General features: G+C 43.5%; 1 protein-coding gene across 3 annotated transcripts in view; it reads right to left on the bottom strand.

The window, feature by feature from the left end:
• MALT1 (MALT1 paracaspase) overlaps window positions 1–11,139 on the bottom strand; it is a 316,500-nt gene extending 305,361 nt beyond the window's left edge. Inside the window, exon 1 of one of the 3 annotated variants that reach the window (XM_069220240.1) lies at window positions 10,899–11,139. In XM_069220240.1, coding sequence (XP_069076341.1) covers window positions 10,899–11,050 — 152 coding nt within the window. In that variant the 5' untranslated portion in view covers window positions 11,051–11,139. The remainder of the gene's footprint in view (window positions 1–10,898) is intronic. The other 2 variants (XM_069220250.1, XM_069220255.1) reach the window with 2 other exon arrangements.
• Between the last annotated feature and the right edge of the window lie 12,928 nt (window positions 11,140–24,067).

The raw sequence follows: 24,067 nt of genomic DNA, 5'->3' as shown, positions 1-24,067 counted from the left end.
ACACTGGTCTGTTATTGAGGGTACTTCATTTTCCATGTACACTAACCATAGAACTTTGATAAATCTTCAAACTACAGGAAGTGGTGGTAAGGCAAACCATGGGAATTCCAAATGGCACTTCAAAATGTAAGATTATAATTTTTATTTTTTATACATGCTCAGTTGTAAAAATGCAATAGCATATTGCAGTTGTCTTTGACCATGGATGTTGAGAAGTATGTAGAAGATGATGAAAATATCATGGTTGCTTGTGTTTCAGGAGCAACATTGAAGGGTATTTCCAAAGACAAATGGTTGAGGGCACTTCAGCGAGATGAAATTCTTGAGACAGTGTTAACATATATTGAGCAGGGGTGAGCGAGTAAAAGGTACTTGCATGAAGCAGCCAGAAAATACCAGGGTCTGATAAATGAGCTGAATATTCATGATGGACTATTGCATAGGAGAGAGTTCTTGGTGGTACCTGCAGAGTCAAAAAATGCTAGACCCGGCTCATGAAGGACACCCTGGGATTGGTGGGAAAATCGCAGATTGAGCACAGACTTAAGTTGCCAGAGGTGGACAAAAATGCAGAAGCAATGGTATGTTTGTGTGTTACATGCACCTGGGAGTAATAAGTCACAAAAAAGAAACTTTATATTCCAATGAGGAAATATCAAGGCCTACTAAAGTATGGGTAAAAATGCTCTCAGTATTTCTGGTCCTTTCCAATTAGGGGGAACAGGAGCAAGGTATACTGTAGTAGTACTATATCACGACTCACGAAGGCTTGAATGTAAGTTTATTAGTCAAGCAACTGAATGTAGTCCTAAAATAAAGTGAAATTTTTGCTAACAAATTAGATACAACTTTCTAAGAAGATGAAGTATTTTCTGGAAAAACTGGGCCTCACACCCATACGCATGTCTGTTTACTGTCCACAAAGTATTGGTTTGGCTGAAAGGTTTGAACAGAGGACTCAAACACAGAATTCAATTGACAATGGAAGATGTTGGAAGGAGGTGATTGATGAATTGTTGTAATCATATAGAGTGACGCCCCACAAAGGTAGGAATAAATCTCCATGTGAAAAGCGGAGAGGAAGAAATACTTGCACTTTGTTAAGGCAAGAATGTATGTTGGAGAACAAGTGTAACAGAGGAGAACTTGGTGGTCAAATTAAGAAAACTATGGTAAGAATCAGATGAATGGGTGGAGGTTATAGAAGGAAAAGAGGGAAGGAAGTCAAAGTGGGTGATCTGGTAGGAGCTAAATTGGGAAAATTAATGAGTAAAGCTTTGTCCACGGTCCCTGACAGTATTGTACAAAAGAGGGTAGGTGGAAGCAGACTGTTTGTAAGGTGTGTCGAGGCAAGAAGCTGAGGCTAGTTTGCTTGAAAGGCTTTATGGACTAAGTCTAACACACTGTCTTATGTTGGGTTATCGCTGTATATATATTTTTTTTTGCTTCAAAAATATGATTTAGAAGGTCCTATTGGACCTTCTAAATCATATTTACAATTTACAAGTTTACAATTACTTTTTAAAGTCTTTTATCAAGAGGTAATGCTTTACATAGTTAGTTGCTTCATGCATCCTATCCTGTGGAATTAATGTATGCCCAAAATGCCCTGTGTTCTCTTTGACAAAGATTGCACTTTGAGTTCAGTTACTTGATGCTCCCCTTTCAAAACGGACGTATCCTATTTGTGTGCCTAATAAATAACATCAAACGTAGCTGATGTGTGTAGATTTTATACATACATCTGACTTCATCCGGTAAGTAATTTACCCGCCAAAGTCCAAAATAACACAAAAAGAGAAACATTCAGTGGCTGTCGGCAGCCTTAGGTGGGAGGTGGCGGGTGGGAAGCACACACACACTCATTCTTTCACACAGACACACATGCACGCACATCCATTAACAACACTCATAACATTCAAACATGCAAGCACGCACCAAACATTCATTTTAAAACATCACACCCTCATTCTTTCACACACGCACACACATCCATTAACACTCATAACATTCAAACATACACGCACCACATTCATTTTAAAAGTTCACACACACACACACCCATTAACAACACTTATAACATTCAAACATGCACGCACGCACCAAACATTCATTTTAAAACATTACGCACACACTGATTCTTTCACACACGCACATCCATTAACACTCATAACATTCAAACATGCATGCACCAAACATTCATTTTAAAAGATCACACTCATTCTTTCACACACACGCACATCCATTAACAACACTTATAACATTCAAACGCGCACGCACGCAGCAAACCTTCATTTTAAAACATTACACACACACACACTTACCTTCAGCCTTGAGGTCCCAGGAGGGTTGGGACTGCTGCCTTAATGAGGGAAGGCAGCAGTCCCAGCCTCGTCACAGAGTGGGATGGGGCCAGTGAGACTGCTGACCCCACCCCACTCTGTGACAAAGTGTCACTGATTGACACTCGCCCAAGGTGCTTCACGGCTTAAACCTGAAGCGCCCAGGTCGAAGCCAATGGGTGACGCTTTCCTCATCACCCAAGGGAGTGCCTCAAGGCACCTTTGCTGAGCCGAGGAGGTCACGCCCATAGGAGCTGTGACCTCCTCAGCCCCGCAAAGTTCAGCTCAGGCAGCCAGGAGTCTGCACAAATCGCGCATGTCTCACTCCTGGCTGTCTGAGCTGAAAATCAAGAGTGTCTGTCAGGCTGACCTTTGTTCAGCCTGACAGACATTCTTCATGAGGGGCAAAAGGTGGGGAGGGGTGGCCCCTCAGCCCTAAAGGACAGGCTACACCTGGAAACATTTAACCTTGACCCTCAAAAGTGGGTTTAAAGCTGCAAATATGGAGCAAGGTTGTGCAATGTGATCCCAAATAGCAGCATACTCTCAATGGAGAGCTAGGAAGATACTGCATAAATCCCACGGAAAGAATGCCTCGTAAGACACCCCAATTACTCGAACAAGAGGGTCAGAGGCAAGTTGAGGCATCTGTGTTCAGGGAATCATGTGGAGATGCAGTGTAATACACCCACTACAAAAATTGCTATGTTGGACAGAGAATGAAAGAACCTGATTTTTGTTTGACTTTTGACAGCAGTATGCTTACAACAATGAATGCATTAGACGGCCTCCCTCTAGTGTGCCTGATGTGTAGCTTCCCCACCTCGGAACTGAAGAAGGAGCAGCGACAATCAAGCAATCAAGACAAGGACTGGATATTCCGAGCAATAAAACAAATACTCAAATGCATCCTAAGGAATGGTGAGGAAACATACAAAATAAAATCTTGAGCATGTCAAGTTAAATATCAGGAAAATAATTTTAAAATGGAATGAGGAAGGATGTCTCTAGAATTACTACTGCTTGAGGCACAACCTTAACCAAATTCAGAACACTTATGGAGCTCAAAGAATTCGACCACAACCAAGCAACATATTTGGCCACCAGAGAACCAAAAGTAGAAGAGCTACATTTAAAATGTAAAGACTTGCAGAACAGGGCCAGAGGAGACAAGATTAAGGTTTCCATTTTAAACAACAAGGCACAGTAATCAGGCCTGAAGGAAGGTGTGGATGGAAGAACTGAAAAGGCAGACACAAAAAATGAATGGCAAGGCCTAGAGGCTGTCAGATATCCTTGGAAGAGTGACATTTCTTCATCAGAAGAAGCAATAATCAGAGGTTCAAGGAAAGGCAAATAATCAAAGAGTAGAAGACATGGCTATCGATCCTGCTCCAAAGGAAAGAACTCAAGGGCATCACAGATGCCCAAAATTAACAGGAAGATAAAAATTAGATTAAGATGGACATTATCACCCTGTGGGTTGCAGTTGCAGAATTGCAGCGGAAATAGGTATGTCTTCATGTTAACTGAAGGCTGTATGATGGTGCCAGTGGAAAATGGACACGGAATTCAGCAGCGCAAAATGTGCAGATCTCCAAACCACAGGCACCTAAAAACAACAAATATAGGAGGAAAGGCGCTATGAATGGAAATGAAGAGGACTGAATGATACCAGAGACCTAACCTGAATTTTAAAATGCATTATTCACCATCTTAAATATTACTTTTTAATGGGAGTTGGAATTTAGTTAGATAGTCACACTGCCATGTGGTCACACTGCTACTCCGATGTAGAGTTCTCGCCAGAGGATGGGATCCATGGAGAAGAGTAGGGGCTGTATTCAGTGAGAGCCACGAGACGTGGCACTACCATGAGGTCGTTTCTGGTTATTGGGTCGGTGGTAACAGGTAACTTATCCTTTTAGTTAAAGAAGCCCATAAAGCAGCTGCAGTAACGTTTGTTCAAGGGCTTCATAAACATATGGAGTATCAAAAAAGAACCATAATGAGTATCTGGAGAGTGCTGAGCTCACACAACTTGTTCGAAAATAGGATAATACAGAGAAAAACAGGAAGATAAAGCTCTATAAACCTTAGACTTAACAAAACCTACAAAGCAGACAGATTATTGTGGAATTTTCTTATATGAATCCCCCTAACAAACCTATTCAACTACTTCCGGAATTTATGACTGCCACTAGGTCTATGCTGGAGGCAGAGTGGTCATCTGTACATAGGATAAAAAGGGTGTGCAGTGTTTATCACGGAGGCCCCTTTGCATGCCACTAGATTGGATGCCAACAGATACATAAAAATCTTGCCCACAAGCCAGGAGGGATCCCTCGCAGCACTGGTAGCAAGATCTGGATTTGTACAGAGAGACAAATATTTGAAAACATATAGGTAACTAACTCCCCCTCATCTTATTCTACAATGAAATAAAAAAATAACAATAGGAGAAAGGCATAGCACCCCTATTTTATTTAACCGGGGGTACGCTTTCAACGGGGTGAGTTATTCATAGAACTATTGTTCTTTTGTGGAAAAGCACTACCACTGTCCTATTTTAAAAATAGCAGTCAATTGACAGATTTCCCCATTAACATTACTGTAATCTTTTAAAGAAGCCAGGTTAGTTGCATTTACTGTATTGCAGTTCTGCTAGGTCACAGATTGGTCCCTTCAAGTGTACTGCAGAGAAGTCACACCACAAGCCAAACAAGTGTGTTCATAGTCATGCAGAGAAGTGCGAGAACTGCTCTGAATGAAATACTGCAGTCCGGCTGCGAAGGGCTCGCATAAAATACTGCGGCCCTGCAGGTAAATGTCACTACTGATGGCACATTCTGTTAAGTGCCAATATAATGCAAAAGAAGTGCCAATGCTGCAAGGCTGGCTGTACATTCAAGTAAGTGCCGCACATACAGCGAGACGTGCCATTATTGGAAGAATAATTGTACATTCAGATAAGTGCCACCACAACGTGAAAGAAGTGCCACTACATGGAAAAAGAAGTGCCATTAAGGCAAGGCTGGTTGTACATTCAAATAAATGCCACTACAAAGAGAGAGAAGAGCCACTAAAAAGAAAAAGAAGTGTAATTACTGCAAGGCTGGTTGTCCATTCAGATAAGTGCCACTTCACAGAAAAAGAAGTGCTGTTACTGCAATGTTGACTGTACCTGCCTATGTACAGGACTGATACTGCGATTGCAGTCTTCGAGGGGATGCCTTAAAGTTGTATTTTATAGTAATGATACTCAGGGACGAAGTACAAGTACTGTGTCGTCAAAAGTACTACAGTACATGGCAGACATGCCAGTACTGTCCCAATAAAGGTTACTGCATTCCTATTCAGAAGTTAAAGTAGTGTGCTCTAGAGGTACTGCACTCCAACTAACAAATATCACACTGCCACACAAAAGCCTAGTAGTTTTACTGAGATGTACCAAAACTGTCCTACTGTAAAAAGTACCAAAAACATTGGATATCAAAGAACTGCAAACAAAAGCACAAGCTGTAACTCACCAGAAATAGTCATGGGCCATTTTACATACAATTCTGCACTTTTTTCAAAAATTGAGAAAATGATCTTTAGTGCTGCTGCATCTGCAGTAAAAACTAATTTTGAAACAACTTAAGACTTCATTGTTTACTTTTGTGATAATGTTAGCAATGCATCAAACACATAAAACCCTAACCATTTTTTTTTTAAATAAGTGTTAGAAATGGGGCTTCAGATAGCAGTCAGGATAACCCCTGTCGAAGCAAGGGCCCACCCTCTAGTCAGGTTAAGTCACACACAGTAGAAATTATCCTGTGCCTACCCTCTGGTAGCTTGGCACTGAACAGTCAGGCTTAAGTTAGAAGTCAATGTGCAAATTATTTGTGCAATAAATCATGCAATAACACAGTATAAACACCACAAACATACACCACACAGGTTTAGAAAAATATAGAATATTTATCTGGTTAAAATAAGTTTAAAACGATCAAGATTTGATAAGTACAAGTTAAAATATCACTTTGGAAGTGATAGAGTCTTTAGTTCTTAAAGAGCAATCAGTGTCTCTTGCATGCACAAAGTACCTGGTTTGCGTCAAAATTATCCACACGGGACCGCAGAAGAAGAGATGCGTGAAAAGCAGGGAGTTGTGCATTGGTTTCTCCGGCACACACAGACGATGTGTCGATTCTTTTCCACGCAACAAGGGCTTTGCGCCAATTTCTGGCACGCAATCTTGGATCCTCTTTGGGTTGCGGGGTATTTGGACACCCCGGGGACAATGCAGAGAAATCCTGGGAATACAAGACAAAGTCGCACAAGCTGCGTAGATACGGTGGACGATGCGGGGAAATTTCTGTCGCACAGCAGGTGCTGCATCAATTCTTCTCGCAGGAAGTCAGATGCATCATTCCAGCTTGGCTATGCGTTGATCCAGTGGGCTGTGCATCAAAGTTCCGGTCCCAATGCTGGTGCTAAGTCGATCTCCTCTCGGGAGCCAGACTGCGTTGTTCCGGTTTGGCATGCGGTGATTTTCTCACCGCGATGCAGGATGTGCATCAGTTCCGGCAGGCTGTGCGTCGATTTTCGCCACACAAGGAGTTTTTTGCAGAGATGAAGTCCTTTTGGCCCTGAGACTTCAGAAAACAGGAGGCAAACTCAATCCAAGCTCTTCGAGAGCACTTCTCAGCAGAGCCAGAGGGCAGCAAGGCAGCAGTCCTTTTCAGCAAAGCAGTCAGGTGAGTCCTTTGGGCAGCCAGGCAGCTTCTCTTGGGAGGTTGCAGGTTCTGGTTCAGAGTTTCTTTCCCAGTAGGTATCTTGTCCAGGAAGTGTCTAAGTTGGTAGGGTCAGAGACCAGGTTCAAATACCCAAATGTGCCTTTGAAGTGGGGAAACTTCAAAGAGTGGCTTAGAAGTGCACAAGGTCCCTTTTCAGTTCCATCCTGTCTGCCAGGGTCCCAGTAGGGGGTTTAGCAGTCCATTGTGTGAGGGCAGGCCAATGTACTTTCAAATGTAAGTGTCAGGCCCTCCACCCTCCCAGCCCAGGAAGCATCCTGTGTTTGGGGTTGTCTGAGTGAAAATGCACAAGGACGCTGTCAACTAACCTAGCCAGACGTGGATTGTGATGACGCAGAAAAAGAAGGTCTGACATATATTCATACATACCATGTAATCAATACATATAATAAAGAGTCATTTTAGTAAAGAAAAATATGTACGAGGGAAATTGTGCCCTCGGGGTAGTTAGCCATCATTGTAAACGAGCTTTATTAATCATGAAGTATTGAAAAATTTAGTAATCCATCATAATTGCAAATGTATGCTATGATTTCTTGCTTGAAAACCGTTTTGCTTAGCTCAAATTTAGTATAGGCTTTGGCCTAGTTGCCTGGTCTCAAATTCTAACTGCGTGATTTTTTTTCCTTGAACTGATGAAACATATATTCTTGCTTGAAGTTGTATTTTTCCAGTAGAGCTGACTGGTACACTTATCTTCAAGGTTTCGTGCTAGGCCGGTTTCATCCCCTTTGATACAAGGTCAGTCTGCAGGTGCGGACAATGAAGGTACAGATAGTAAAATAATTGGCAAACCATGTTACAATTTGTGTTCCAAGGCTCCAAGGACAGTGTATGCATAAATGAGCGCTAGTAAAAGACAATTTTGATTGGACAATTTGAAGCCAACCTATGAACCCTCCAATGGAAGACCATGCAGAATTTGGAATGTTTCTTACTTAAACTCACCGGACAAAGAGAAGTCAGCCATTTTTCCTCGATGCCAGTTTGAAGCCTGATGCCAGACTCCATTTTGGACGACACCCTGATGCCTTTTTCTCTATCTGAGAGAAAGAGACTTTGAAAATTCTCACCCTAGAGACTTTAACTTTGATTTGCCCAGTCTTGCCCATGCAGTAACTTTGCCCCATTCTCCTTGCCGCTGTAAGGAAGCTTGCCCTTAACTTTGCCCCTTTGAAACTTGCCCCATGCTGATCAACCGGTACCTGAAGGACGAAGACTTTTCTTGAATGCTGATTGTATTTGGTAAATATGAAAGGATAAATGTATTATGCATTGTGTTTTTCCTTTTAGGTACAAACTGCTATTTTGACAGGGCCTTAGCTAGAAGTTTTCCAAATTTGTGTTGACTAAATTCGTTTTGCATGAAGTCCCACATGCCGATGCTAATTAGAGGTTAGTCGAGGTATACATCCAATGTACCATGCCGAATTGAAATCTTGTTATGCTGACCGAATGTATGCAATTAGTCAAATACAGTTAGTCACATTGGTGATTTGCATTGCAATAACAGAGTGTATCATTATTCAGATTTTACGTAGATTGCGTTTCTTTCGCCGTCATGGACAGCTAGTAATGTTCATATACATATATCAATTGGTTTTGAGACATATATATATCGTGCTAGCTTTGTTAATATAGGGAAATAAATTCACTAACTTTTAATAAACTGGTGTGGTTATTCATGACTGAAAGGTCATGGTGCGCCGAAATACCAACTGTTATTGATTTCTGATGTGCTATATTGATGTATTAATTGAGTATTGATTACCGATTACAATAGTTATCGATTATTGATCTGAGTGACTCGACTATTTTAGGATGAGGAGAGTCCGACTCGGTTAAAAGATCCACCGACCTCCAACGTGTCCAGGTACAGGTAATTTATAAGGGCTGGACGCGTTATCAATTGTGAGGCACAGAAAGAGTTAAGTGTAGAGAAATGCTCACTTTCTAAAAGTGGCATTTCTAGAATAGTAATATTAAATCCAACATCACCATTAAGCAGGATTTTCTATTACCATTCTGGCCATACTAAATATGGCCTGGTTACTCCTTTCAGATCAGAAACTAGCAATCAAACAGTATATGAAGGTAGCCCTAATGTTAGCCTATGAAAGGAGCAGGCCTTACAGTAGTGCAAAACAAGTTTAGGAGTTTTACACTATCAGGATATATAAACTACACAGGTATGTATCCAGCCTTTTATCTCCATAGCACCCTGCCCTATGGGTTACCTAGGGCTTACCTTTGGGGTGACTTACATGTAGAAAAAAGAATTTAAAGATTGGCAATTACTTTTAAATGCCAAGTAGAAGTGGTAATGGAACTGCACACACAGGCCTTGCTGTGGCAGGCCTGAGACATGGTTAAGGGCGACTTATGTGGGTGGCGCAACCAGTGCTGCAGGCCCGCTAGTAGTATTTAATTTCCTGGGCACATGTAGTGCGCTTTGCTAGGGACTTACAAGTAAAACAAATATGCTAATTGGGTATAAGCCAATGTCACCATGTTTAAAGAGAGAGCATATGCACTTTAGCACTGGTTTTGCAGTGGTAAAGTGCGCTGAGCCCTAAAGCCAGCAAAAATGAGGTCAGAAAAAGAGAAGGAGAAAGGCAAAAAGTTTGGGGGTGGCCCTGCAGAAAGGCCATTTCCAACAATAAGTAACACCGATTTTTCGACAGTTACATCACATATGCAATAAAGCACGGATCTAGATAATGATTGTTTTTTTCCCCAACAGTTTCATTTTCAAAATTTCGAATGTATTTCTTTAACTGCTAACTACATGGTTAATAAAATGTCTCCGTCAATTAATGCTTGGCGCTGGAATATGCACTGATCTGAAAGTCACACACCTGGGGGACCAATTTAGACCTCCTTCCTTCTGAGGTCAGTAACCCAAGTACCATTAAATTAATTAATAATGACATCTATTCCTTATAGCAATGAAGTGCTGTATGCAGAACACAGCTTTATTTATTATGTGCGTAAATAGGCATGACAGCATTGCCAAGGTTTAATAGATCTGTTCCAATTTTTCAACAGTGCAGTTTATATAATTTGACACTATGGGTTGAGTGAGACACATTTTACAGACCAGCTAAGAAGTTCGCAGAGCCCAAAAAAGTGATAGCGAATTTGGGACAAAGCGCCAGTCTACTGCCACAGACAATACCGCAATGTTTGCCACTTGTAAAGGCACAAAGGAAACCGAAACCAAGTATGCGCTCATCTGCTTTCAAACTGGAGGTTTCCAAGACAACCAAACTATCTATTATAAAGTATAAACAGATTGTTAACTACACAATCTAAATTGCTGTGCGATTAATGTGCCGTGATAAGACCTTTTCCAACCCTTAGACGCCTGTGTGATGCCTCTAAACATTCAGAAAGCAAAACTTTCCAAAGGCACTGCAACCCAGGTGGACGGAAAAAAACCAAAAAAATGCGGGTGAAAAAAAAAAACGTTTTGTCTGGTATTTCTACTATTTCGAAACCGGTCCTACGCCCAGGATGCACCGTCCGGCTCGCGAGTTTCTCCTGCTGTTTTCGTTTTACGGAAATGTTAGTTGAGAGGCTGGCTACCTAGGTGTGTTTCACACCGTAACACACACGCCGTACAGCGGAAGCTCTCTGTGGGCTTGGTGTGGGTTTCCGTCTTGCTTTTAAGTTTGAAGCACTACCTGGTTTACTGAAAGGGGTGTTATGTGTGAAGCGTGCGAGAGGAGGGTGAGAAAATACTTTGGTTTACCTCAGCTTGCACCGCCCTCCGGCCCCCAGCAGCTCGGCCAGCCTCCTCCAGCCCCTGTCGCTGCTGTGGTCCAGCAGCTCGGCCACCTTTCTCCGCAGGGGCTCGCTCACCTGATTGATGTTCTGCGAGCGGAGCTGCGGCGCGTCGGACATATCTGCAGGAGTCGCAGGTATAGCGCAGGGCAGTGCGCTTCCTGCTTCGGAGGAGGTGCCTCCCAGGGACCGGCCCACGGAGGGGTGGAGAGGAGGTTCGTGGACGGTGCAGATGTGGCTGAAGGTAAGTGATGTAATGAGGTAGCTGAGGTGAAGAGCAGTGGGGTAGGGCCTCCAATAAATGTGTGTGTGTATATATATATATATATACCCCCATGTTTAAAATATTTATATCTGACTGTATGTGTGCATATATAGCTATGCATGCACATTTAGTCATAGAGATAAACACACATACATGCAAAGCAAGATGTTAGCATTTTAGATACCACCACTGCTCTGCAATGAATGGCAGCTGGACAGATTAATGTGTGTGACAAGGTGTAGTGCCTGTTTTTTCTGTGTCACCTGCTGGCACTTTTGGCGCCTGTGGTGAGGGGGCTCAAGGGTAGGGTGCAGGACAAAAAAAGCTGCGGCATGGGCCCCTTCTCCTCCCCAGAGTCACTGGTGAGGAGTGGAGAAGAAACTCTTGTGCAGCAGTGGTTTGACCTAAGTGAGTTTGTCCCTGTTAAGTCTAGTTTTGGAGCTGTAGTCCTAAATCATCAGCATTATACTGTTTGTAGTGCTCATAGAGGGCCTGTTGGTAGCATTGTCTTTGTGCCCAGTTTCTGCTGGATAGTGGATTCGTTGAGGTGGACGGTAGTCTCCCACAAGTGATAATGACATTATCTTCATTAGGTCTAGGAAGGGTTTCAGTAAATGAAACCTCAGCTCAGCCCTGCTAGTTATGGCACAGAGCAGTCAGGTTTAACTTAACAAAATGAGATGTGCCAGCTGTGCCACTGAAACTAAGCTATACCGACTGAAGAGCCTGAGTCAGGGTGAAACTGGTCTTTGGTTGCTTGTGTTCTGATTCAGAGAAGACCTGGCCTGGCACTTCAGGTTAGACTGTTGTGACTGGAGCAGGGTCAAGGCTGGTTTGACTATGACTGGATCCAAATGGAGGTGGCATGATGAGCAAAGGAACAGTTGTTGGAATGGTACCCTAGTAACTGCCAGCGGTTAGACTTTTTACAAGCATTCCTCCCACCATCTTTTGAGTGTTCGATGTGATGCTCTGGGTGGGCCAAGGATATGCCCGGATGTAGGTCCAGTGCTCACTGTGCCACTGGAAATAAGCTACATCCAACCGAAGAACCTCAATCAGGACGAAACCGGTTTTGGGTTGCTCGTGTTCTGTTCAGAGAAGACCAGGCCTGGCAGTTCAGGCTGGACTGTTCCAATTAGAGCAGGGTTAGGACTGATTTGTATATGGCTGGGTCCAAACTGAGTTGGCATGGTGAGCAAAAGAAAGATGGGTTGGTATACTACCCTGAGTGATTGCCACTGGTTAGCCTTATTGCAAGTATTCCTCCCATCACCTTTTGTGTGTAAAAAGGTTTATTTTGCCAGGTCAAATTGGAAATTTCAAAACTGCGTACCAGGCTGCAGGGGCAAGCCTGGACACATGCTTTACGTTGTCACTTTAGGGGTGGCAAAAGGTGCAGCAGTCCACTAGTGACATTTAATTTACAGGCCCTCTGTACACCTTTGTACCATATACTAGGGACTTAAAAGTAAGGCAAATTTGGCATTCAGGGGTGCAGTCAGTTTCAACATGTTTTTGGCAGCAGAGCACATGCCCTGGGCACTGGACATCAGTGTTCTAGTGTGCAGATTAAAAAAACAGAAACAAATCCTAGCAAAAAAGGGGGGTTATCATCCAAAACGGGACATTTTCCTACACAGGCCCAAGCTAAAAAGGCAAGAAGCAGTAGCCCTTTTCTTTGGCAGTTTGCCTTGATTTTCAGTGAAGAGGATGTGCAAAAGCCCCCTCTTTTTGGCGAGGTTTGTTTCAACCTCACATCAGCCTGTAAAATCCACTTCCTGTGGGAAGTTTGACCACTTCAACAGTTCTAGGCCTTTCCTCAAATTCTGCCTTTGACAGCATTGCTACTTTGTCCAGCTCAGCCCCAGTAACAACCCTGGTCCATGGGACATCGTTCTCATCTGCAGACCCTTCTTTGGATGAAGCTCACCTTAGCCTATGTACAGAAGCAACCCAGCAGATAAATACGACCACCATGGCCAGCAAGGTGACGTTGCGCATCTTGCCTCCCAAGTCAGACTTTTCTGCTCGTGTGCGGGCCAGGCGCGGCTGCTCCGCTAGGGTGGAGGAGCATCGCCCTCCCCCCCCCACCCCCCCCACCAGCAGCAGCAGCTGTAAACTTTTTACTAAAAAATTATAATAAACTATGTCTGTTATTGTTTTCTAGTAAAAGGGGCGGCGCCACGGGCTGTGACGAGCACTGAGCATGTATGTTTGGCCAACCATCTCAGGCCAGCCAAACACACATGCACATTGGGCCCTAACCAGCCCAGAACTGTGTTGCCGGGCTGGAGAGAGCAGGCACAGGCTCCATGTCTGCCTGAAAGCACCCTGGCTGGGCACTCCCAGCCATTCCTAACACTACTCTGAGCAGGGTCAGTATTGGCTGCAGGGCAGGATTGGAGCCTATGCCTGCAGCCTGCCTGCAGCAGAGGAGCGGTGCGGTGGTAACAGCAGTGGCAATGATACAGGTACGTTTTTTAAAAATTAATCCCCCCTGCACATGCTGCTCCGCCTCTACTAAGCACAGCAAACCGCTCCTGGTGAAGGCCAGTGCTGACCCAAAGGCAGAACCACTAATATCTGTAATTGTCAGGAACCAGGCCCCTAGCAATCCATTGACAGGTGAAAGTTCCAATCTGGTGCTTGGAGCAGGCCTCACTTCCAGCCTGGGGGTTGGTAAGGAGTCCCCCACTTGCTCCTGAGATCCCTCTGGTCCTTAGGTTTTCCAGAGTGGGTGGCTACAACCTTGGGATGCAGACACCCTCCCCTACTCTCACTTCTGCCCTTTCAGGGTCTGGATCCTGAGAATGAGCATTTTAATGGCAATTTATGATTTCTAAGGTGGACACACTATCCTCCTCAAGGGTGGCACCCTCTGATGGTATCATGGGGGAGTCTGTCTGGCACAGATCCTGTCTCTTTTGTGACTTTGACAGCTTGGGCAGCATCTCTAGGTCAGCAGTGGCCTTACTAGTGCTAGTATTGGGGTCATCTCCGATCAGATCAGGTAACCCCTGGTTTTCTAGTCCTTTCACTCTGGGTAGCCTCCTCCTCCTACCCTTTCATCTTTTCCCGCATCTCTTTACCCTTTGCTGAGAGATCGTGCCCCTAGAAATCTGGGTTTTTGGGGCCCATGAGGGGCCGCCCCATCTAGCTCTTTTTTTGCCTCAGGGAACTCACTGCCACAGATACAACTAGCCATCTCTGAGCATACCCCCTCCCATTCAAGGGATAGGAAGACCACAGGGTGGAGAGACTTCCACGTATGGGCATTCCTTACCCTCCAAACCCCTCCTGGCAGATTCTAGTCTGGTGAAACCAACTTTCCCAACACCATGGGGTTTGCACCTTTATCTCTCAGAGTAAAGGCAAGGGACAATTTCACTGTGATCCAGTGGAAGTGATTCCTACCACCCTCAGGGATCACCAACTTAATTAAAGTCTGTTAAGGCCCTCTCTGGGTAATCCTCCCTGAAAGCTAGATTAGTTCCTCCAGTGGGGAGTCCACTAGTGTTAGCTTTTGGTCTGAGGCATGAGGCATCCCCTCTTCCATGCCCTGGATGCTGGGAATCAGAGCACTAACTCTTCTCAAGGGTTTTTCCTTTCCCAGTTGTCAGAAGTGGTTTGGGACTCTTTCCCATTCTCAGACATTTAGGGACACGAGGTGTCTTTTGAGGCTTGTTTTTACCCTCTTTTCTCTTGGTTAGCCGTGGCCCATCTTTTTGGGATTACCCTCCTGGGGTCCTTTAGGCACCTTAGTGCATACCCATATAACAGCTGCCCTTCCATGTTTTTTAGGGTCAGACAGCTTGGAATCTACTAAATGCTAGTGTAGCTCTGAATGACAATTACTCGAGATGTGCACTTTCATGATCAGAATGTATAGCCTACCATAAGCAGTACTCTACTGCCTTTCACCCAGCCGTCCAGTGCCTTTAGTGAGGCATCTACAAAGTCAACCCAGGATGTGTGTCTTTGTGTGTGTCCCAGGATGTATTATTCAGGTATGAGACCAAACACATCAGGAATGTGTAGGAGTTAGCTATCCCTTCTTCTAGAGTCAAAAGTGTATCCCTCCCCTGCATTGGTAATAACTCCCACAGCTAGGCTCCCACATTCTTTTTAACCACTCTGCGTAGTCTCAATGTCATCCCTACAACAAAGCTATGCACAATACCCTTGGGCAAGCGAAGGGTGTGCGGCCCCCATGTAGGCACCTCACCATTGCCTCCACCATCTTCATTAGGAATCAAACCCAGATTGTCATTCCTTTCATCCAAGGCCAACTGTGTCTCCTCCTGTAACAGTTTCTTTTCCCCCATTGCTATGGCTGCCAGTTTGGCCTGCAGAGCCCTTTCTGATTGCATGTAACCAAGCTCCAACCGTCAACGCGTGAGTTCAGAAAAGCTACAGACCTTGCATCAATTGAGGTTCTGGATGGTGCACTAGAGAAACCATGTTGGGACAAGTTGTTCCTTTCTTCTTCATTGTCTGGAGTTGCCTCCTTCTCAAAGGGCATCTGTGCTTGTCAGGCTTTCCTTCAGGCCCTAAGGGCCCTCAAAAAATCTACCTTCTTGGCAGTGTGTCAAAGCTTCAACTTTCTTTTCTTGCATAGGGCTTTTATCTCCAACACTGTGATAATTGTCAGTGGAGCCATATCCATCTCCATGTTCCTTTGTATTTTAAAAAGTGCAAAATTGGAATACAAATTACCCAATCAAATACCTGATGGCAATTTAAAATCAAAAGCATTTTTTGCTTTCAGTTCTAGATTTTACCACTGCACACCAATGTGAGAAAGTGGATTATTATTTGCGGTGGATGGTAGTTTCCCACAGGTAATTACAGCACCATCCTAATTAGGCTCAAAAATGTTTTCACTAAATTCAACCCGAGCTCGATTCCTGGTAGGTATGGCACAGAGCAGGCAGGCTTTAGAAAATGTATAAGCATTTAGATGTACGAAAACAGAAAGTCAAAAACACAACCCAGTAAAACTCCCATCCCAATTTAGAAAAAAAGAGAATATTTTGATGAACAAAATGACACCAAATTGACAAAAATCAGAGGTATTAAGTTTTAAAGTTTTAGATAAAAATAACGCCAAAAAAAGCAAAGCTTCAACTGTGGGCAACTGGTTGCCAGGACAATGGTGAGGTTTAAGACCAAAGCAATGGAGTATGGGTCAGATACAGAGACCAGGTTTGTCTTGATCACAAGTTTTACCTTTTGATTTAGTCTCTGAAATGGAAGTCAGAAATCTTCAGAGGGCTAGGCAGTAAGCTGTGGCCTAGATGAGCTCCCCAAGGCCAGATAGCTGTTGGACAAAATCCCGGTGAAGCCATTGGCTTTTAGTGAGAAAGCTCAGAGTGGAGAAAAATCAAAATTCACACCCAAGGGCAGCGACAAGCTGGCTGGATACATTCGGCACCTTTGCCTGGTGAAGATTTCAAACTTAATTCAGACTTCAGACTTAAATACTTTTGAAGAGATCAGATTCCTCCAGTGTGGCAAGGCTACAAGCTGTAGATGAAGAGGGCTCCACAAGGCCCAATACATACTCTGCAACAGCCCACTGAAAAAAGATTTGCTGCTCTGCAAAAGCTCTGAAAGGAAGTAACCTAAATCTTGGCCCGGCAGCAACTCAACTTCATTGGATTGACATGGCAGGTTGGTTCCAGTCTTCAATTGGTTCTTCAGGCACAAATCTTTGAAAAAGTTTATAAGTCATAGCTTTTAGTGTGAGGCAGGGGGAGTACACACTAACACTTATCTAATGGCCCCAGGACCTTAGGGACACTACTTAGCAGTCAGGATTCACTCCTGTAGAATCCTCCAGCAGATCCAGGGCATTTACAGTTGGAACTGGTCAGTTGGGCTTTTCAGGAAAGTGGGATTCTTGCAGCATTTGTGTACCTGTAGGTTAACAGGGGGTCAGCAAATTGACCCTTGGAGTCCACTTCTCAGTCCTGGGTGCAAGTGGGAAGAGATTGAGCCCTTGGGGGTCTCCTCACAGATCACAGCTGCAGTCCTTCCTCTGTCTTCCACAAGTCCTGAGGTGTTATGAAGAGTGGTAACAACCTGTGGTGTTGTTATGTTATGCAGATTTGTAAAGCACACTATCACCTGTGATGGTATCCTGGTGCTGAGTGGATAGGGCCAAATCAAGGGCCTAGTGGGGCTCCTTGAACAGCCAGGTCATCAGCTTCTGTCAGAATTCAAGAAGTTAGGAGGAGCTTCTTATGTGTAGTGGCAAGTTGTTCTATGCTTTAGGAGGGATGTGGGAGAAGAATTGACTGTTGGATCTTGTTTTCTGTATGCGTCTGATGTGTGCAAAAGGGGTCCAGACGAATTAGGTGTCTAGAAGATTTTTGAAAGCAGATGCAATTGTTGAGGTATGCTGGGCCAGTGTTATGTAGTTACATGAAAGTGCAGATGAGGAGTTTAAATTGTCCTCATTTGTGTATGGGGAACCAGTAGAGCTTTATCAGGTGTGGTGTGATATGAGTGCGGCATGGGAGATTGAGAATGATTCTGGCCGGCAAGTTCTAAATGGTCTGCATCCTTCAGGTGAGATTTTTGTTGATCCCAGCATAAAGGGTATTCTCATAGCCCATCTTGTTTGTGACAAGAGCGTGTGCAGCAGTTTTCCAGGTGCTGGTTGGGAGCCACTTAAAAAATCTTCCTCAGCAGCTTCAGGGTATGGAAGCATGAGGCTGTGATGACATTGACTTGGGCTGTCATGTCAAGTTTGCTGTCGATGATGATCATGTGGTTCTTGGTGTGGGTAGCGAGCTGGCTGACAGTCCTAGCTTTGCTGCACACCTGGTGGAGTCCCTCTGTAAAGTGTTATTTCGGAATATTACAATTTCAGTCTTGTTGGTGTTCAGCTTCAGACAATTGGTCTTCATCTAGTAGGTGGTTTTAGTCATGCAGACTTTGAATTTGATCCGGGTACTCAGCATCTTGTTCATGAAGGAGAGAATGAGATGCGTTTCATTGGCCTATTGATGTAGTGACAGTCGATGGTGATGTCTAGAGGGATCACTTATGCATTAAAGAGAGTCAGGCTTGGGTAAGATCCTTGAAGAACTCTGCAGATGAGGTTGCGGACTTCCGAGGTCTAGAGTGCTAGGCTAACTGACTGGATACTTCCAGTCAGGAAAGAGCAGATCCATCTAAACACATGTACTTGGATTCTGATATTGTTTAGGTGTTGGATGGGGATGGGGTTTGAGACTGTGTCAAATGCTGCAGAGAGGTCTAGGACGATGAGGGCTGCTGGGTCTCCTTTGTCCAGCGTCATGCGGATGCCATCTGTGACATCAATGAGGGCAGTTTCCATGATACAATTGGATCTGAAACCAGATTGAGTGGTAATGAGGAGCTGGTGGACATTAATTTATTTGGTGAGGCGTCATGTGGGAATGGTAACAGAGTCTGTAGTTGGCGAGCACTGAAGGGTCCATTTCTTCAGCAATAGGAGGACAGTTACATGTTTCCCAGAATCTGTGAAAGTCACAGAAGAGGTGGAGGCATTCAAAATTGGTGTCAGCATGGCAAGTGTGGGATTCAGTCTTCTGTAGTAGGGGTGGTGGGGCAGGGGTACAATGGGACTCCTAAGTGGATGGACTTCATTGTAGGAGCAGTTTCTTCTAGGGCAAAGACACACCACGTGGTTAGCAGTGGTTCTTTGGGTAAGATCAGGAGTTGGTTGTGGTTGAAGTTGCTGTAAATGGCGGTGATTTTGTTGCTAAAGAATTGAGAGGGATTGTTACAGGGGCCCTGTGAGGAGGTGATCAAGTCGTAGGTGGCCGCTGGTGAGGTGAAATTTTTCATGATTGCCAAGATTTATTTGCTTCTGTTAGTGCTGGCATCTATGCAGTCAGCCTAAGTGACATGTTTGGTGGTCAAGATTATTTGGTAGTAGCAGTTCTCAGCGGAACTCAATACACTCCAGCCTGCATTGTCTGGGCTCATTCTCAATTTGCATTCCATTTGTTTGCAGTGGGGTTTCATCAGTTACCCCACCAATAGTTTGCCATATTTATGCGCAGTGCCAGCCTGTGGGTGGGGGAAACTTCTGTCGTAGGACTCCCGTTGTTAGAATGAGACTGCTGGATTAGAGGCGGCAGCACCACCTTTTGTGGGTGACTGAGTCAATCCCATACTGTCTTGACCGCTGTCGGCCCAACCCTTTCGGCTAGTTAGCAGCACCGCACCCAAACCTGCAAGAGAAGGTGATTTGTGGCAGCCTGAAACATGACACTCTATTACCTCTCCGGGGAAGTCATGATCGACAAGTCTCACCCTTTTCTCTCATTAGCAAAAGGTGTCATACACACACATAGGCAAAGAAAGAGATGCAGGATCGTTTTCAATACATTTATTGAAAACAATGCAATCTACAGTAAAATATATGAGCTGCAGTTATTAGGGAAAAGAGGTATAACAATATTAGAATGGTGGTGACCAGCGAGAAGAAAATAAACAGTACCAACATATTGGAATAACATACATTCCACCATGAAGTGAGCCATGACCGTTGCTGCACCGAACAGCCCATACCATTGAGGCGCTGGAAGACTTTTGACTTTAATTAAGAGTCATGGTGGGACTCCTGGGACTCATACTACTAGTTGAGCTTAACCTTAATTAGCCTACAGTGAATGGGGAATAACCACTACTGCTTGTTTGAGGGGAGTGAGACTCAGGGACTCACCTATGAAGCATTAGAGCCCTGACCTCAGGGGACTATGTATGTTGTTAGTGGATGTTGTTTTGTTTGTGATCGTATATAAATACACATTTTTACATAAAAACAAGTTATTGCTGCTTGATGTATTTTAAGTTGTGAGCCTGTGTTCACTACTCTGTGTCTACCTACCCCCTGAAAAGCCTAACATTGCTCAATCCACACTACCATTGAGAGTCAAATGTTGAAGGGGTACTTGGTCCAGTTGCTTTGGACCCATAGTAGGTCGGGCCCCAGACATCAGAAATGGAAGGCCTCAACGCCCACTGTTGGGCCCAGTAGGCTCTACTTGCCCCATGGCCTAGTGAACAGGGTGCTCACATTTTCTCGCAATGCCTTTCTCTACCAAAAATGTGGTTACAGTTTATGCATTCCACATACTCGGCATCCAATCAGATTTCAGCAAACCCTTGGAACAGGTAAACTCGCTAGTCTCTCATATCTTCACAATAGACCACGGAATCACAGGCTTGAAACAATACTTCATCTACATTTTGCATTTCAGACAGTTCTTCCCATGAATCATATGTACTGTCATCTCCTCTCCTCCCTGTGGAAACCTTACTGTCAGTTGTCTTACACATAACAAATGCCTACTCACTAGCTAATAGAAGGTTTCTGGAATGTTACAGCATCTGCAGTGAAAGACAAAAACATCTTGTGCAAAAAAAAGCAGTTAAGTGCGAAAAACAGGCGTTTAAATTGTGATGTATGAATCAATGTTAATATGGTACCAGTAGTTAGGCTATCTTAAGTCAGAACATTACTGTTTCTTTTGTATGCTTGCAATACTTAAGTCTGATTACCTGTATAAACTATATTTATTATACCTATGGAAATTAGCCTAAGTGTTTACTCTTTTCAGTAAAATGCATTTTTGTTTGTAAAATGAATGTGCCCCAGCACTGGGCTACGTAGTGCTCCATCATGCATGACCCCTTCAGCTAGCCTTGTTAGCGAACAACACGGACCATAAATATAGACCTTAACAACTCTAGAAAAATTCCATCTCTCATATTGATGTTGGGTATGAACTCAGAAGTGTTCAATTGATTACTTGGGCCTTATTTTTTAGCTTCAAATGAACCAGTTGCACCAGTGTATCTTATAATGACTTGTGATAAGAAAGTTCAGAACTGATACATGGAGTGATTTACATTCAGCCATGCATGTTGGGAAGTTGAACACATTGAAAACAATACAGTAAAAATAGCAGATGTGTAGACTTGCTGCGCAATTTATTATCATGGATATGTGTGAAGAACAGGACCTGACAAAGCCTCAAGTACGTCGCGATGCCTCTCTGTTAACAATAGTACTAGAAAACATCTCTGTACATTTGAGATAACATGGACTTTGATGTGTACCCTTTAGTAATGAACGTGTACATTAGTATTCCTGTTGTAAATGGCATTTGTCATTAGCCACATTTATGTTCACTGGTATGGCAAACTAATTTTTCTTGCGTTCTGGGACTTGTAGTTGGACATAACAAATTTGGTTACTCTTGGACTTTGGAAACTTGAGAGCTATGTGCCTTACGTTTTCCACAATTCCAGTATTGCACTAATCTGCTTTATATTTCACTAGGTGACAGCCAGGTCTTTATCTCACACAGCTCTCACCCTCTCTTAGCTCCCAAGAAAACAATAGTCAAAAACATGTGGTAAGATTCTGAGCTCATTGGTAACTGAAAATGCTCCAGTTTCTCAGGGAAACTCCTAATATGCAGTATAATCCACCACAGTGTGTAATTTGTAAATAAAATCAAACAAAAGAACAAGTGCCCTAAATGTTTCTTGGGAGGCTGCTTCCCACTTCCCCAACTCCCACTGGTGCTGCCCACTGCCTGTACAGAGAATGCGGAAGTGACACTACAGCAAGTGAGGCAGCTTTGTGGGAGAGTTTCCCAATAGAAAAAAATCCTTAGCACTTTCCATGTTTCAAAAACTGTGTAGTTCCTTCACACACTTCCCCATAAAAAATAACAATTGACACATGTGATTATTGCACAGTCAGACCAAAGATTGAATGAGCATGTAGTAAGTACACCTTCATGACACAGTGATTGGCAGAAAATCACAATGCCTTCAACCCCCACTCAGAGCTCTCAGTCATGCTATGATAAACACGCGTGCACTTCCTGAACTCACCTGACACCTTGAGATATGCAGTTCTCCTTCTGCGCTGTAGAAGACTTATATGTCAAATGAAAATCAAATTGCAGAAACATTTCCTAGAAAAAACACTCTTAGGAAATAGGGACATACATACCACTTAACATAGAGTAAAATGTGTGAAATATAATAGTGCTTGCATCAATTACTTGGATTACTAGAAAGGCTCTTGCACACACACTGTCTCAAAAACATTGTTTGCTTCTAAGGTTAAAGACCTGAAAGACAGGGCAAGATACACACCAGTTACAAAGTCTCATTTTAAAGAGATGAAACTCCATTAGCTCCCTTTAGCATCCCACATCATTGCCAAAACAGCTGCATAATTTACACAGCCATCACGACCAGCACCCCTGTGTATCTTGCAGACATGCTCACCAACTCGTGTGGTTCTTGACACATCTGCCAGGACACCATCAGACTTCAGAATAAAAAGTGTAAAAAATGGAAAAACAAGAAAAAAACAAGGCACCAGGCCTTTTTCATCTATGCACCCAGGATGACCCCAATGCTGCTCAAATTCAGCAAGGATTAGAAGACCCATTTCTTTAAAGAACACTACATTACAATGCTTTAACTTTCCACAAACCAGTTTCCTCTCCTATTACTAGTTGACTTTATGCTTGCCTTTGACCCTGTACAGCACTCCACTGCCTTTTTTCTTACTTTGCGCTCTAGAAATACCTTATATATAATACATACATACTGGAAGTGCTGAGCACCCATCCACATAAATCCCGGACTAACACACATTCTCTCTCTCTTTTTCCACCATGTTGTGCAAGCAGGGCAGCACCTATCTCACATTATTTATGCAACACTTTTGAGATGCAAAAACAATCCCCTGAAATGAGTGACAATGGAACCCACTCGCACAAATTAACTACTGATTGACCAACTGAATTCCATACTGTCCCTTTGGTGGTGGAAACTCAGTCAGTAGATTCTCCTTTGTATCTAATTTCCTCCACAAATGTGAGGATTTTCATTTAACGCCAAACTCTTGTACTTTGGGCAGGATCATTCAAAGCATCTCCCTTGTTTTGTATTATTAGGGCTGCATTAGTGACAGCTTATTATGATGTCTCAATGTCAAATGTTGCATGTGTGGAAACATTGCCTAAGATGCGATTGTAAACCTGACATACTTTTACCTATGTCTGCCCAAAGACATTTTGCCAAATTTGATTAGGCATAAAGTTTCTCCCACTCCCTGATAAAGCTATTTTTTGGGACTGTGCCGCGTGTGATTATGAGAAAGGGGTACCTAAAGGTGTTGACAGCCATGCAATTTAGAGGTTAGGATTAGGGGTGGGAGTAATGTATCATTCTGTCAGTGGAATTGGTAGAATTTTGGTCACTCTGCCTTACTCTTTAATGCAGAGTTCTAGCCAAATTCCACCAACCACCTTGTGGCAGCTTTTTTCTCCCGTGAGGCTCCAGAAAATTAGTGCTGGTGGTATTTGATGGCCGTCTAGCATGATTTTCTAATGCAGGCGTTCGTAGTCAGAGGGCTGCCGTACTAGTAGATTTGCTGCAGCTCAAGTGGATTGTATATTCAAGCTGCATCCAAATTAACTCAAATGGCTGTTCTTTCTTTTGCAACACTTGGTGACATTTGCACTGAATTTTCAGTGCTGCTCACGCTACCAATGGTAAATTGCAGTGTGAGGTGCATATTTTCTACCCATTAGTGGAACTCCGCTGAATCTTGCAGAGTTTTATGTAACTCCACAGAATCCCACAGAGTGAAACTCCATTAATTCTGCCCACCCCTAGTTAGAATGGATGGTGGGAAAAATACATGAAGAGAAGTATGTTATGTTGCAGTTTTGCATCACAAAGTGTTTACAAATTCCTTGCCCCTTTGTAGGAATGGCTAATGACATTTGAAAGTGGTGGGGTGAATCAAGAGCAGCAGGTCTCAGGACTCT

This window comes from Pleurodeles waltl, chromosome 1_1, assembly GCF_031143425.1.
Source record: "Pleurodeles waltl isolate 20211129_DDA chromosome 1_1, aPleWal1.hap1.20221129, whole genome shotgun sequence".
Lineage (NCBI taxonomy): Eukaryota > Metazoa > Chordata > Amphibia > Caudata > Salamandridae > Pleurodeles > Pleurodeles waltl.
This window is presented reverse-complemented; position numbering and strand designations above follow the sequence as displayed.